This window comes from Salmo trutta, chromosome 32 (assembly GCF_901001165.1).
Source record: "Salmo trutta chromosome 32, fSalTru1.1, whole genome shotgun sequence".
Lineage (NCBI taxonomy): Eukaryota > Metazoa > Chordata > Actinopteri > Salmoniformes > Salmonidae > Salmo > Salmo trutta.
Window position 1 is genome coordinate 16,059,291 of NC_042988.1, and position 15,342 is coordinate 16,074,632.

General features: G+C 48.9%; 1 protein-coding gene across 2 annotated transcripts in view; it reads right to left on the bottom strand.

The window, feature by feature from the left end:
* LOC115171236 (cAMP-specific 3',5'-cyclic phosphodiesterase 4B) overlaps positions 1–14,022 on the bottom strand; it is a 31,013-nt gene extending 16,991 nt beyond the window's left edge. Inside the window, exons 1-6 of one of the 2 annotated variants that reach the window (XM_029727855.1) lie at positions 13,346–14,022; positions 12,070–12,273; positions 11,448–11,484; positions 11,196–11,266; positions 9,857–9,906; positions 9,324–9,436 (exon numbers count right to left, since the gene is read on the bottom strand). In XM_029727855.1, coding sequence (XP_029583715.1) covers positions 9,324–9,436; positions 9,857–9,906; positions 11,196–11,266; positions 11,448–11,484; positions 12,070–12,273; positions 13,346–13,572 — 702 coding nt within the window. In that variant the 5' untranslated portion in view covers positions 13,573–14,022. Of the gene's footprint in view, positions 1–253; positions 1,848–9,323; positions 9,437–9,856; positions 9,907–11,195; positions 11,267–11,447; positions 11,485–12,069; positions 12,274–13,345 lie in introns of those variants that run through there. The other variant, XM_029727856.1, reaches the window with a different exon arrangement.
* Positions 14,023–15,342: the final 1,320 nt, after the last annotated feature.

Here is a 15,342-nt window from a genome sequence, read left to right on the forward strand (position 1 = left end):
TGCAATCCACACAACTAAAACCCACACAACTGGTCCCTAAAATCCACACAACTAAAACCCACACAACTGACATGTTTCTCTTTTCAACATGAAACTTCAACGGCTTAACAAAATCACACCTACTAAGTAGAATGGACAGATAACAGCCTATATAAAGCACAGAACAGCAAGGGTGGAAAAATAGTTCATCAAAATAGCTATCCAAGATGCAGCCTGTCTGTCTGGCCCAGTTCCCTTCCCCTCCCAGCCCTACCTGGTCCCACCATCCAATGAGCCATGGTCTCGAGCAGGTCTCACAGAACAGGTCTACTAGAGGTGTCCTGCGCTCCGCTGCCGTCCCAGAACCTTCCAGAACCCCACCGGCAGCCGCACCTAGGTCCAGCTCCAGGTCTGGCCCTCCTCCCCTCCCCTGCAGCTGGCTGTAGCTGGTGGAAGAGCGGGGCAGCCGGTAGCCGCCTGGCACGGGCGAGGGGCAAGGGGACGGCGAGGCGGGGTCAATGGCCTCTACCACACCCATGCTTAGGGTGACGGGGGGCGAGGGGCGCTTGCCCAGACAGGAGGACCGGTAGTGGAGCGGGCTGGGGGTGGGGGCGCTGCAGGTGTCCCAGCAGCATGAGGAGGGATTCGTCGTCAGCGTGTGGGCAGCGTGTAGGCCGCAGCCGGCCAGGCCGGGACACTCCAGAGCGACAGCTTCCCCCCGCCGAGGATGGCGGGGGCGAGGGGTGAAGGGGGAGAGGGACAGGGTCCACTGGTGCTCACAGTCCGTCCCTACATTCAGTTCTCCTGGAAGCAGGCCACCCACCCAGTGCGTCCAGATATGGGCCCCAGTGTGAGGACGGTCCACAGATGAGGGTGCCCCGCAAACGGCAGGCCAGGAGCCCCCTGGATCCCCAAGCTCCAGAGACTACATCTCATCCCAGCTGGTGAGCAGAACTGACCCAAATCAAACAGCAGAGTGGGGAGAGGGGGAGGATAGGATGGGAGAAGATGGAGAGTGAGCGGGGGACCGTCTGAAGGGCAAAGAGAGGCAATGGAGGAGGAGAGGAAAGGGAGAAAAGCCAAGATGTTGTAATGAAAGATAGGTCAGACAGACAGACAGACAGACAGACAGACAGACAGACAGACAGACAGACAGACAGACAGACAGACAGACAGACAGACAGACAGACAGACAGACAGACAGACAGACAGACAGACAGACAGACAGATAAAAGAGGACAGAGGAGCTTAGAAGGATGGAGGGATGGAAAGACGGTGATGACAGGGTGGGAAAGATGACCGTAGTATTGAGCGATGGGACAGAGGAAGAGGACAGAGAGTGACAGAGAGAGGGAGACGAACGGCAATGGAGAGAGAAAGAGAAGGAAGGAGAGACAGAGATAGAGAAATAGGGAGCCAGGCCTGTAATGTAGCTAGCAGATGGTCGGTCAGGCTACAGAATCACATCAGAGCTCTCGGTGTGGGGAAAAACAGGCTCTCTCCTCGTCTCCTTGCGTTGCGTCTACTCTGCAAACTGCCCCTCCCCCACAACGCACCGGATCCAGGGGCCGGGCCCAGTCGTCCTACTGCTGCATCTGCCTCGTATATGCCTCAGCGATGATCCCAACACACACACAGTCCACAGTCCTCCTCCCAGTAGCTTCCCCCGCAGTATCCCAGTCACTCCATGGTGTCTCTCTGGGCTGGTTAAATTATGTCTGAGGTTGAAACTAATCCAAGAGCTTCAGGCTCCCCTTATTTGTCCTTCCTCTTTCTTTCCTCCGCCGTAGCAAAGCCCTGCTGCCTCCTATAGCGCCGTCTCGCTGGATGCTGTAGACAGCCCTTGCAAGCTAATCAGCCAGACAGCATGCACTTGTGTGTGTGTGTGTGTGTGTGTGCGTGCAGCCTGAATGCGCATGTGCTGCAGACAGCATGTACGCCTGTCGTAAATGTGTGTGTGTGTGAGAGAGAGTGTGTAAGAGCGAGAGTACGAGGGAGGGTGTTCATATGTGTGTGTTCATGTTGGTGTGGTTTTGTGTGTATGTGTCTTTATGTCGCCTGTCTGCTCTTAAAGACCACAGCATTCTCTCTGCTTCTCTGTCAGCCAGGAGCACACACACACACACACACAAACACACACACACACACACTCCCCCCTCTCTCACTCCATCTTTCTCTCTCTTGCCCTCTGTCTGTCTCTCAAACACAGGCATCCTTACACACATACAAATCCAAATGGCTGTCTTTTGCGTTCTGAAACAGTTACAACATGCTACATTCCCCTCAGGGTGACAAGAAAAACAAGAATACCACACGGTCTCTTTTAGACACAACACTGTTGAAGGAACCTTGCCTCTTTTTCATTGGTCGCTGCCCAGACCACAAGCCTTGTGGTCAGAGTGGTGAGCCAATGAGTAAAAGGGAAGGGCAGACCCTGTTGTTCGATAGCAACCAAGGTTACAGCAGAGACATCAGCATCAGGACCCTCTCTCTCTCTCTCTCTCTCTCTCTCTCTCTCCTACATTTTAAGCGGAACATCTCGCTGCAGCTCACGCATTCATGTGCACAAACACACATCCGCTACAAACACACTCTAAACAGCAGTATACAGTATACACATATCACCCATACCTTTGTAAATATAGAGCATCTGACAAATCTTTTAGACATTCTGTGTACATGCACACATACATTCCCTTCGGCCTCAAAAGGACAATACACAAATCCCAAACATCAATGGGACGGACTAACAGCTCCTGCGAGTCACAAGGCTGTGATAGACCACTGAGCTAAAAGCTAGACATTATCCTGGGGAGCTAACCCAAGTCGTCACATGTCAGACCAGGTTACTCATCACGAGAGTGTGGCTGACCGAACCACCTCTGTTACATTAGCTTGTCCAGTCCACAGTCCACATTCATACAGTTCAGTTCCGCCAAATGCAAACAAGCCTCTCAGACATTAATGAAACATACAGTATGGGAGACTGATAATAGTATTGATATTTAGTTATGTTGGACAGTTGGACTAGGAAACACAAATACTTTGAGGTTGTGGTAGAGGGTATAGGAGAGGGGCATGGACAGGTGTAGTGTAGGGTTGTGGTGTGTGTAGGGTAGTGGCAGTGGCAGTGGTAGTCTAGGGTAGTGGTAGTGGTGGTGTAGGGTAGTGGTAGTGGTGGTGTAGGGTAGTGGCAGTGGTAGTCTAGGGTAGTGGTGGTGTAGGGTAGTGGCAGTGGTAGTCTAGGGTAGTGGTGGTAATGGTGGTGGTGTAAAAAAGTGGTAGTGGTAGTTACGGGTAGTAGTATTGGTAGTGTAGGGTAGTGGTAGGGGTAGTTACGGGTAGTATTGGTAGTGTAGGGTAGTGGTGGTGGTGGTGTAGGGTAGTGGTCGTGGTGGAGTAGTGGTGGTGGAGGTGTAGGGTAGTGGCTGTGGTGGAGTAGTGGTGGTGGAGGTGTAGGGTAGTGGTACTGGTAGTTGTGGTGTAGGATAGTGGTAATGGTGGTGTAGGATAGTGGTGGTGGTAGTTGTGGTGTAGGGTAGTGGTAGTGGTGATAGTAATTGTGGTGTAGGGTAGTGGTAGTGGTGGTTGTAGTTGTGGTGTAGGGTAGTGGTAGCGGTAGTGGTGGTGTAGGGATGCGGTAGCGGTAGTGGTGTGGGTAGACATATTGGTGGTGTAAGGTAGTGGTGGTGTAGGGTAGTGACAGTGGCGTTGTGGGTTGACATAGTGGTGGTGTAGGGTAGAGGTAGTGGTAGTGGTAGAGGTGGAGTAAAGTAGTGGTAGTGGTGGTATAGGGTAGTGGTAGGGGTAGTTACAGGTAGTATTGGTAGTGTAGGGTAGTGGTAGTGGTAGTTAAGGGGAGTGGTATTGGTAGTGTAGGGTAGTGGTAGTGGTGGCAGTAGTTGTGGTGTAGGGTAGTGGTAGTGGTGGTTGTAGTTGTGGTGTAGGGTAGTGGTAGTGGTAGTGGGGGTGTAGGGTAGGGGTAGCGGTAGTGGTGGTTGTGGTGGTGTAGGGTAGTGGTAGTGGTGGTGTGGGTAGACATATAGGTGGTGTAGGGTAGTGGTAGTGGTGGTGTAGGGTAGTGACAGTGGCGGTGTGGGTTGACAGTGGTGGTGTAGGGTAGAGGTAGTGGTAGTGGTGGTTGTGGTGTAGGGTAGTGATAGTGGTGGTGGTAGTTGTGGTGGTGTAGGGTAGTGGTAGTGGCGGTGTGGGAAGACATATTGGTAGGTAGTAGGTAGGGTAGTAGGTAGGGTAGTGTAGGTAGGGTAGTGGTGGTGGTGTAGGGTAGTACTGGTGGTAGTGGTAGGGTAGTGTAGGGTAGTGGGGGTTGCAGTGGCAGTGGTAGGAGAGTGGTAGTGTAGGGTAGTGGTTGTGGTAGGGTATGGTAGTGGTGGTGTAGGGTAGTGGTAGTGGCAGTGTGGGTAGACATACTGGTGGTGTAGGGTAGTGTTAGTGGTGGTGGTAGTGTATGGTAGTGGTAGTGGGGGTGATAGTGGTAGTGTAGGGTAGTGGTGGTGTAGGGTAGTGGTAGTGTAGGGTAGTGGTAGTTGTGGAGTAAAGTAGTGGGAGTGGTGGTGATGGTGGTGGTGTAAAAAAGTAGTAGTGGTAGTGGTAGGGGAGTGGTATTGGTAATGTAGGGTAGTGGTGGTGTAGGGTAGTGGCCGTGGTGGAGTAGTGGTGGTGGAGGTGTAGGGTAGTGGTATTGGTAGTTGTGGTGTAGGGTAGTGGTGGTAGTAGTTGTGGTGTAGGTTAGTGGTAGTGGTGGTTGTAGTTGTGGTGTAGGGTAGTGGTAGTGGTGGTGTAGGGTAGTGGTAGCAGTAGCGGTAGTGGTGTGGGTAGACATATTGTTGGTGTAAGGTAGTGGTAGTGGTGGTGTAGGGTAGTGACATTGGCGGTGTGGGTTGACATGGTGGTGGTGTAGGGTAGAGGTAGTGGTAGTGGTAGTGGTAGAGCTGGAGTAAAGTAGTGGGAGTGGTGGTAATGGTGGTGGTGTAAAAAAAGTGGTAATGGTGGTGGTAGTGGTAGGGGTAGTTACGGGTAGTAGTATTGGTAGTGTAGGGTAGTGGTAGTGGTGGTTAAGGGGAGTAGTATTGGTAGTGTAGGGTGTGGTAGTGGTGGTTGAAGTTGTGGTGTAGGGTAGTGGTAGTGGTGGTGTAGGGTAGTGGTAGCGGTAGTGGTGGTGTTGGTGGTGGTTGTGGTGGTGTAGGGTCGTGGTAGTGGTGGTGTGGGTAGACATATTGGTGGTGTAGGGTAGTGGTAGTGGTAGTGTTAGTGGTAGTGGTGGTGGTAGTTGTGGTGTAGGGTAATGGTAGTGGTGGTGGTGGTTGTGGTGTAGGGTAGTGGTAGTGGTAGTGGTGGTGGTAGTTGTGGTAGTGTAGGGTAGTGGTAGTGGTAGTGGTGGTGGTAGTTGTGGTGTAGGGTAATGGTAGTGGTGGTGGTGGTTGTGGTGTAGGGTAGTCGTAGTGGTGGTGGTAGTTGTGGTGGTGTAGGGTAGTGGTAGTGGTAGTGGTGGTGGTAGTGGTAGTGGTGGTGGTAGTTGTGGTGTAGGGTAATGGTGGTGGTGGTGGTTGTGGTGTAGGGTAGTGGTAGTGGTAGTGGTGGTGGTAGTTGTGGTGGTGTAGGGTAGTGGTAGTGGCGGAGTGGGAAGACATATTGGTGGTGTAGGGTAGTGGTGGTGGTGGTGTAGGGTAGTGACAGTGGCAGTGTGGGTTGACATAGTGGTGGTATAGGGTAGTAGTAGTGGTAGTGGTAGTGTAGGGTAGTGGTGGTGGTGGTGGTAGTGGTAGTGGTGGTGGTAGTTGTGCTGTAGGGTAATGGTGGTGGTGGTTGTGGTGTAGGGTAGTGGTAGTGGTGGTGGTGTAGGGTAGTCGTAGTGGCGGTGTGGGAAGACATATTGGTGTGTAGGGTAGTGGTAGTGGTAGTGTAGTGTAGTGACAGTGGTGGTGTGGGTTGACATAGTGGTGGTGTAGGGTAGTGGTGGTGTAGGGTAGTGGTAGAGGTGGTGATAGTGGCATTGTGGATAGATATAGTGGTGGTATAGGGTATTGGTAGTGGTGGTGTAGGTAGGTTAGTGGTGGTGGTGTAGGGTAGTAATGGTGGTAGTGGTAGGGTAGTGGTAGGGCAGTGGTAGTGGTAGTGTTGGGTAGTGGGGGTGGTAGTGGTAGGAGAGTGGTAGTGTAGGGTAGTGGTAGTGGTAGTGTAGGGTAGTGGTGGTTGTAGTGTATGGTAGTGGTAGTGGTGGTGTAGGGTAGTGGTAGTGGTAGTGTGGGTAGACATAGTGATGGTGTAGGGTAGTGTTAGTGGTGGTGGTAGTGTATGGTAGTTGTAGTGGGGGTGGTAGTGGTAGGGTAGTGGTAGTGGTGGTGGTAGTGTAGTGTAGGGTAGTGGTGGTGGTGGTGTAGGGTAGTGGTGGTGTAGGGTAGTGGTAGTGGTGGTGGTAGTTGTGGTGGTGTAGGGTAGTGGTAATGGCGGTGTGGGAAGACATATTGGTGGTGTAGGGTAGTGGTAGTGGTGGTGTAGGGTAGTGACAGTGGCGGTGTGGGTTGACATAGTGGTGGTGTAGAGTAGTGGTAGTGGTAGTGTTTGTTAAGGGGAGTGGTATTGGTAGTATAGGGTAGTGGTGGTGGTGGTGATGTAGAGTAGTGGTGGTGGTGGTGATGTAGGGTAGTGGTGGTGGTGGTGTAGTGTAGTGGCCGTGATGGAGTAGTGGTGGTGGAGGTGTAGGGTAGTGGTAGTGGTAGTTGTGGTGTAGAGTAGTGGTAGTGGTGGTGTAGGGTAGTGGTGGTGGTAGTTGTGATGTAGGGTAGTGGTAGTGGTGGTAGTAGTTGTGGTGTAGGGTAGTGGTGGTTGTAGTTGTGGTGTAAGGTAGTGGTAGTGGTGGTGTAGCGTAGAGGATATGGTAGTGGTGGTGGTAGTTGTGGTGGTATAGGGTAGTAGTAGTGGTGGTGTGGGTAGACATATCGGAGGTGTAGGTTAGTGGTAGTGGTGGTGTAGGGTAGTGACAGTGGCGGTGTGGGGGAGACATATTGGTGGTGTAGGGTAGTGGTGGTGGTAGTGGTAGTGGTAGAGGTGGTGTAGGGTAGTGATTGTGGCGGTGTGGGTGTGGGTAGACATAGTGGCGGTGTAGGGTATTGGTAGTGGTGGTGTAGGTAGGGTAGTAATGGTGGTAGTAGTAGGGTAGTGGTAGGAGAGTGGTACTGTAGGGTAGTAGTAGTGGTAGTGGTGGTGGAGTGTAGTGGTGGTGTAGGGTATTGGTATTGGTAGTGTAGGGTAGTGGTAATTGTGGTGTAAAAAAGTGGTAGTGGTGGTGGTGGTGTAGTGTAGTGGTAGTGGTAGGGGTAGTTACGGGTAGTGGTTTTGGTAGTGTAGGGAAGTGGTAGTGGTAGTTACGGGTAGTTGTATTGGTAGTGTAGGGAAGTGGTAGTGGTAGTTACGGGTAGTGGTATTGGTAGTGTATTGTAGGGTAGTGGTAGTGGTGGTGTAGTGTAGTGGTGGTGTAGGGTAGTGGTGGTGTAGGGTAGGGTAGTTGTAGTGGTAGTGGTAGTGGTGGTGCAGAGTAGTGATAGTGGCGGTGTGGGTTGTCATAGTGGTGGTGGTAGTGTAGGGTAGTTGTAGTGGTAGTGGTAGAGGTGGTGTAGGGTTTCGATAGTGGCGGTGTGGGTTGACATAGTGGTGGTGTAGGGTAGTGGTAGTGAAGGGTAGTGGTAGTGGTGGTGGTAGTGTAGGGTAGTGGTAGTGCTGGTGTAGGGTAGTGGTAGTGGTGGTTGTAGTGGTGGTGTAGGGTAGTGGTAGTGGTGGTGGTAGTGGTAGTGTAGGGTAGGGTAGTGGTAGTGTTGGTGTAGGTTAATGGTAGTGGTGGTGTAGGGTAGTGGTCATGGTGGTGGTAGTGTAGGATAGTGATCGTGGTGGTGTAGGGTAGTGGTAGTGGCAGTGTCGGTAGACATAGTGGTGGTGTAGGGTAGTGTTAGTGGTGGTGGTAGTGTATTTTAGTGGTAGTGGGGGTGGTAGGGTAGTGGTAGTGTAGGGTAGTGGTGGTGTAGGGTAGTGGTGGTGTAGCGTAGTGTAGGGTAGTGGTAGTGGTGGTGTAGTGTAGTGGTGGTGTAGGGTAGTGGTGGTGGTAGTGTAGGGTTGGGTAGTTGTAGTGGTAGTGGTAGAGGTGGTGTAGTGTATTGATAGTGGTGGTGTGGGTAGACATAGTGGTGGTGTAGGGTAGTGGTAGTGTTGGTGTAGGGTAGTGGTAGTGTTGGTGTAGGGTAGTGGTCGTGGTGGTGGTGGTGTCAGGCAGTGGTGGTGGTAGTGGTGGTGGTAGTGGTGGTGCAGGCTAGTGGTAGTGGTGGTGTAGGGTAGTGGTAGTGGTAGTGGTAGTGTAGGGTAGTGGTAGTGGTTGTGGTAGTGGTAGTGTAGGGTAGTGGTAGTGGTGGTTTGGGCTAGTGATAGTGGTGGTGTAGGATGGTGGTAGTGGTGGTGTAGGGTAGTGGTAGTGGTGGTGCTGGCTAGTGGTAGTAGTTGTGGTAGTGGTGGTGTAGGGTAGTGGGGGTGTAGGGTAGTGGTAGTGTTTGTGGTGGTGGTAGTGCGGGCTAGTGGTAGTGGTGGTTTGGGCTAGTGGTAGTGGTGGTGTAGGGTAGTGTTAGTGGTAGTGTTAGTGGTGGTTTGGGCTAGTGGTAGTGGTGGTGTGTTAGTGGTGGTGCTGGCTAGTGGTAGTAGTTGTGGTAGTGGTGGTGTTGGGTAGTGGTGGTGTAGGGTAGTGGTAGTGTTAGTGGTAGTTGTGGTGGTAGTGTGGGCTAGTGGTAGTAGTAGTGGTAGTGGTGGTGTAGGGTAGTGGTAGTGGTAGAAGTAAAGGTGGTGGTAGTGGTAGTGCAAGTTAGTGGTGGTGGTGGTGCGGGCTAGTGGTAGTAGTAGTGGTGGTGGTCGTGGTAGTGTAAGGTTATGGTAGTGGTGGTGCGGACTAGTGGTAGTGGTAGTAGTAGTGGTGGTGGTAGTGGTAGTGTAGGGTAGTGGTGGTGGTGGTGCGGGCTAGTGGTAGTAGTAGTGGTGGTGGTCGTGGTAGTGTAAGGTTATGGTAGTGGTGGTGCGGACTAGTGGTAGTGGTAGTAGTAGTGGTGGTGGTAGTGGTAGTGTAGGGTAGTGGTGGTGGTGGTGCGGGCTAGTGGTAGTAGTAGTAGTAGTGGTGGTGGTAGTGTTGGTGTAGGGTAGTGGTAGTGGTTGTGCAGGGTAGTGGTAGTGGTGGTGGTAGTGATTGTGTAGGGTAGTGGTAGCGGTTGTGTAGGGTACAGGTAGTGGTAGTGGTAGTGGGGGCTAGTGGTAGTGATGGTGAAGGGTAATGGTACTGGTAGAAGTGGTAGTACCTTGTTGGAGGCCATGTCACCGACGCTGCGGTGGGTCTGGATGGTCTCCAGTTGGTCCAGACACCAGTCTAACTCAGCCAGAGTCTCCCTGGCCATCTGCTGGTACGTCTCATCTACACACATACACAGGAGAGAAGAAGGTGGCAATAATGTGCTGTATGTATTATTATAACCAGTATGATCTCAGCATTGATATAATATAGTGTATCATTATATAATGGTCTGTGTAACGGTCATATTCTCTGCATCTGTTCTCTTGAACTGTATCAGCCAAATTGCTACATTTGTAATTTCTTAGAATTGTTCAGTTGAGGCTCCAGATTGACACTTATTTATTCAACTCATCTGCAGAATTAAACGCAGCCTATTGGTATCCGTTATTGAGAAAGCCACAGGCCATGGTGCTGCAAATTCTCCTATTAATATCTGTGCATTTTTGGAAGCTTGAGTGCACACTACCAAAACACTGTGAGTTGTGTTGGAGAGTGTTCCCAATCAGTAGCGACTACAGGTCATTTTAGCAGGAAACCTACCAGAGAGTGTTGCCTGAGGAACAGTGGGTTGGCTTGTCACTGGTGACCTCCTGTGGACAAATAGAGGATTACATCATCAGAGGAAATGATAAAGAGTGCTCTCTAGTGGACTCTAAGAACATTACAGTTGTATAGGGCATGCATAGTGTAGCGTAACAACATAACACAGGGAATAGATAAACAAACATATTTAACCTCATCTATATTATGGACAATAAAATTCGTGAGGAATCATAAACTATTTGCATAGATCTGCATCGCAGTCCTTTGAAATATTGTTGTAGCCAATAATATTAAAAACAATGCCTCCTTTAAGCGAGGCTCTCTCAGCTCTCAGCTGTCTCTTTCTCTACATGGAGGTTCAACTTGCAGTCTAGTGAGGGAGGATTCTGTTTGGAGCTGAGAGCATCATGCTCACTAATTATGGCTCTAGATAATTCCACGATGCATTGTTAGTGCTCATATTGACGTACTGCTAAAAAGCCTGCCAACTCATGTTCTGCCTGTTCCTTGCATTACAAAGGATGATATATTTAGCATTATTGACCACTTCTATCCTTGTGAATAGTCAGTCAGTCAGGTAGTCAGGTAGTCAGCCAGTCAGGCAGTCTTTCAGGTAGTCAGTCAGTCAGTCAGTCAGGGACTTCCATTGAGGACATGATGATCTCAGCAGAACACGATAAAGACACAATGTGATGAGAGTATTGCCACATTATAGCCTACTGATATGACACAGCTCTGACAAAATAGAAGGAAGAAATGTGATATTTACTAAAACTACATATGAAGAGTTTCAATCAAAAACGCTCAATATCCATTTTCAGAAATGTTGGTTAATTAACTGTTATTGTTTAACGAAATTATGAAACAGATTGGTGTTTTTTCACTATCTAATCATGGCATTTGGTTGTTCAATGACAGACATGTATTTGTTTAAATCTATTACTTGATCGTTTCATTTCAGAGAGACAAATAATAATGTGTATTTTTTTGCAAGATACTATATATCCACCTCATTCTCAGAGAAACAAGGAGTATTGTTAGGTTTTACAGAGTCAAATGTAACAAATAACTAAAAACATCTGAGAACAGTAATATTTTACACACACATGAAGGTACCCACAATTAATCATTCCTGATGAGAAAAACACAAATGTGAAAAATTGGTTGATATAGTGTTTTGGAAATAAACTCTTCATATTCCAGTGAGACTAAGGACTGCACAGTTACAATATAGACACAGTGGGAAGATATCATTCATGCTTCGATAGAGAAGAGAGAGATGTGACCACATTAAGAGGGGTTGAAAAGGTAACGTGGCTGACAGAATGCTACTGACTTGTTAGTGGGTGTCGTGACATTGGCGAGGATGGTGAAGTTGCTTCTTACAGTTCGTAGACTGGCCAACACCTGGGGGACGGACGGACGGTGGGTGGTGGGGCGGCGGGGAGAGGGGCAGAGAGCGGAGCGAGACAAATTCACTACATACTCATTTTAGCCCCTTTCAAGTTCATTACTGAATGTTCTATCTTTAGGCTGGCAGGGTGAAGTGTACGCTACTTCATCAACAAACTGCAGAGCTGGTGCTTACCTGAGCAAAAGGGGTGACTATGAGATCTTCTGCATGCCTGTAGAAAGAGAGATAGAAAATGAACAAAGGAAGGAGATGACAGTAAAGTCAGCAGGATAGAGAGAGTTATCGCTGAAGTGTAACCTCTATGACAGTTTACATTAACAGATACCAGATATATATGTGAACCAATGGTATCCATAGCACTATCTGAATCTAAACAAAATATTTTTGGTTCTGACCAAAAAGCATCTTTCTGAAATGGAAGCAGACCAAGACAAATTACACCGCTGTGAAGCGAAAATATTTTTACATTAGCATAATACTGCCATAATCATAATAATCATAAATGCCAAGTCGGTTGACTGTGATTGTATAGTGAGTAATGTATAGTGTTGCAGAAATCTGGAGTGTCAGTGAGGCTACTTTCACTCAGAGTGGATTTAACCATGTGGATTAGCCAAGGTGGTTTTGATGGCATGTGATGAACACAGGAAGTGGAGAATGTAAGGGGGTACATACTCACCAAACCAGGGTTTAAATAGCACAATACTTTAGCTGGGCTTGATTGAGTTTGCCTGGCGCAATGGAACCAATGGAATAGTCTTATAAGTTCAAACCCCCGCCCAGGTTTGATACTCACCCCTCACTGTTGATGGAGGAGTTGCGTGACATGGTCTTGGGGGACATGTCATAGTCAGAGTCTGATCGGTACAGGAAGGACTCCCTGCGCTCCCCGCGACTCCTGCACCCCTCTGTGGTAAAGGAGGGGTGCAGCCCCAGCACAGGACTCGCCTGCGAATCCATGGGGCTGCGGCCGGCCGACGGACCATTCTCTGAGTCAAAACTGAAAGACAAAGTGAGAGAGACAGGAAAGTTGTCTGGATCAATGCTTCATTAAAGGCATTTTCCTGTGTTTTATATATATTTACACACTAAGAGGTTGGAATAAATCTGTGAATTTGTAAAAACGATGATAATGCCCTTTTAGTGTAAGAGCTGTTTAAAAAGACAGCCTGAAATTGCCTGTGTGAGGAGTCTGGATTCCCTGCTTATTCTCTACTGATTCCGTGAAAGCTCCAACCGCGATTTTGGGAAAACCAGTGAATTTATTGAACGTTCCCGGAATTTTGCAACCATAGGTCGGAAGAAGTTTTGGCCTGCCTGGTGACATCACCAGACGGTAAATTAGGTAACAGACCAATAAGAAAGAGAGTTCCAAACCTCTCTGCCAATAACACCTAGTATTCCCCTCCCCACTCAGACCACTCCCAGACAGACAGTCCTAGCAAAATTCTTTCTTGAGAAACTGCTCTTTGCTAAGTAGCTATTTTTTTTAAATATTTTTGACCATTTTAATTTAAAACAATCTCACTAAGGTACTTATTGTTACCCAGAAATGAATTGACATTGAGATATTTAAAACAATATATATGGAGGATTGGAAATTATGCAGACAATTACTTTGATGGAAGCTACAATTGATCTGCGATATGAAAGCTGATCCACCCCACCAAAAAATTCAATAAAATAAATGACGTTCTGAAGGAGAGACAGACATGTATAAACAACAGTTCAGCCCAGGACATCTGATCTGCATATATACACAAGAGCACCATAGCAATCTAGCGTTACAGACAACCACATGACCCCAAACACAAGATTAGGAATAATCTCAAAGAGATCCAGTCAAACAGAAGCTTAGTGAGAGTTTAGCCAAAGTGTACACAGAAACATACTTCTTAGGTTTAGAGGGGGATTTCTCTTTTTTGAACCATGAATGTTTCTACAGCTTCATCAAAAATGAAAAGCACATCATGGAGGGAGATATTGTGAAGCCACACACACACGCGCAAGCACACACACACACACATCACAGGGCCTGATAATGGGCCTGGCTACTTGAACACCATGAATACCTGAGAGGAAGGTGGGAGTGAGACGACCGTCTGCGCTCTATACTGCGGTTGAGCTTCATACGGCGGAAAAACACAGAATTCCCGTGTCCCCGAGTGTGGTCGTGATCAGGGGACACAGGTGAGTTAGCGGGGTTGACGTAGGGAGAGGTGGGGGTCAGGCTGGGCGTGGTCAACCCCTCGGGGGTCTCCCACAGATTCATCTGTCGTGTCAGCTTCCTCTGACTCATCTCTGGATGCTCTGGGCACGACGGAGAGGACTGACGGAAGAAACCACCATCCCTCCCTCCCTCTTCTTCTCTCCCTCCAGAAAAAACTCTGTCTATCAAACTTTGTCTGCCACTGCCAACACTTCAACCTTCCAATCGGTCTGTCAGTCACTCTCCCTCCTACGCTCCCCCCCCCCCGCCTTGTTCCACGGTTCAGTAGCACAGCTCACGTCCCAGACAAAGAGAGTTCTCCTGCACACACCAGCACAAAATCCTGCCAGTCAGAAAGCCTTTGATAACAGACCCTAATCCTATAGTTTAATTCCTGGTCCCAATCGTCAGAGTCCACGTTCAGTTGAAGTCTTCAAGCTTTGATCCTGAAGCCTTGTATTACTGCTGCGTTGGCTCACTTCCTGTGTTCACCTCCACACCACTTTGTTCCCTGTTTCTCAGCAGTTTCTTCCTGTGTAGGTTTGTTTTTGTTTATTCTGTCACTGAAGGGCGGCGGTGCAGCTGTAACCCACAGCCTCTCTCTCAGCTATCAGCTATCTGAACACTCTCTATCGCTCTGTCTGAGTCCATATACTTATCCTGTGTGTCCTCCTCCTGCCTCGCTGTCCTTGTCCTCCCCGACCAGGCCCCTCAGGGACACCGTGGCTGCCACTCTGCCCGGGCGTCTGCCCGATGTCTCACTCACACCTACACCACCTGGAGGACATACCGACGCTGGCCGGTCCGCTGCTCCGTTTCCTAATCTTTCTCTCTTCTTTTCTTCGCTTTCTCTGCCTGTTTTTTCTCCTTTACTTTCTTCACCTCCCCCTGCTTCAAGCGTGTGCTCTCTTTCTCTCTCCTTATCTCACTGCTCACAGTTTCTCTAGCAGCAACAGACCACCGGCAATATCGAGAGAGAGAGAGACAAAGTGGATGAGGATGGAGAAAGGAGTCGAGGAGAAAAAGGAGGGAATGGCAGAGGAGAAGAGAAGGAGGAGTGACTCATGGCCTGTGGAAATGTTTACAAGAGCATGCATGATTTGTTTCCAAAACTTCTTTTAAACATCAACAGCCAAGCCAACAGCCAAGCTTCTTGACCTTTGCAGTACACAGAAAGACATAGGCCTACTGACCAAGAACAGAGCTACTACACAAACAGACCCCTACCCCAAGAAAATCATTTTAAAATGCACTGTATCTGCATACACATCAGAGTGTGTGTGTGTTGTTTCTGACAAAAAGAAGAGAGACAAGAGAAGAGTTTATCTGCATGTATGCAGGAACGCTTGTGTATGTGCATGTGTACAACAGTGAGTTTGTGTGTATGTGTTTGTTTTATATGCTAATGTGAATCTTGTGTCATCCGTTTCTTTGTTTTTACAGCAGCAGCAGCAGAGGTAACGGTGCATGAATTCTACATACCACTAGGCTGACTAGACAAGGCAGATAGCAGCACAAAGACTATCCACAGAGTAGAACACTAAAGAGATGAGATGCCTTGTCAACCATCCATTTCCCCCTGCTCTCTCCCTCTCTCTCTCCCTCTCTCTCTCTCTCTCTCTCTCTCTCCTCCCACACTGTCACTGTCTGCTGTCTTTCAAGACCCTTCCTTTCCCTTACTGCCTCTATCTCTGTCATTTGTCTCTCTTCCAGTGACTCACCCCAGAATAATGAAGGAAAAAGAAGAAGGCACCAGCAGGATGGTAGAGGGGAGCTCAGCTCCCATTTGTTTGTGGGGCACAAGGGACCCGCCTGAGCATAGCCCTCTTAAGTCACTCACGAACAGTCCTTTATGAAACA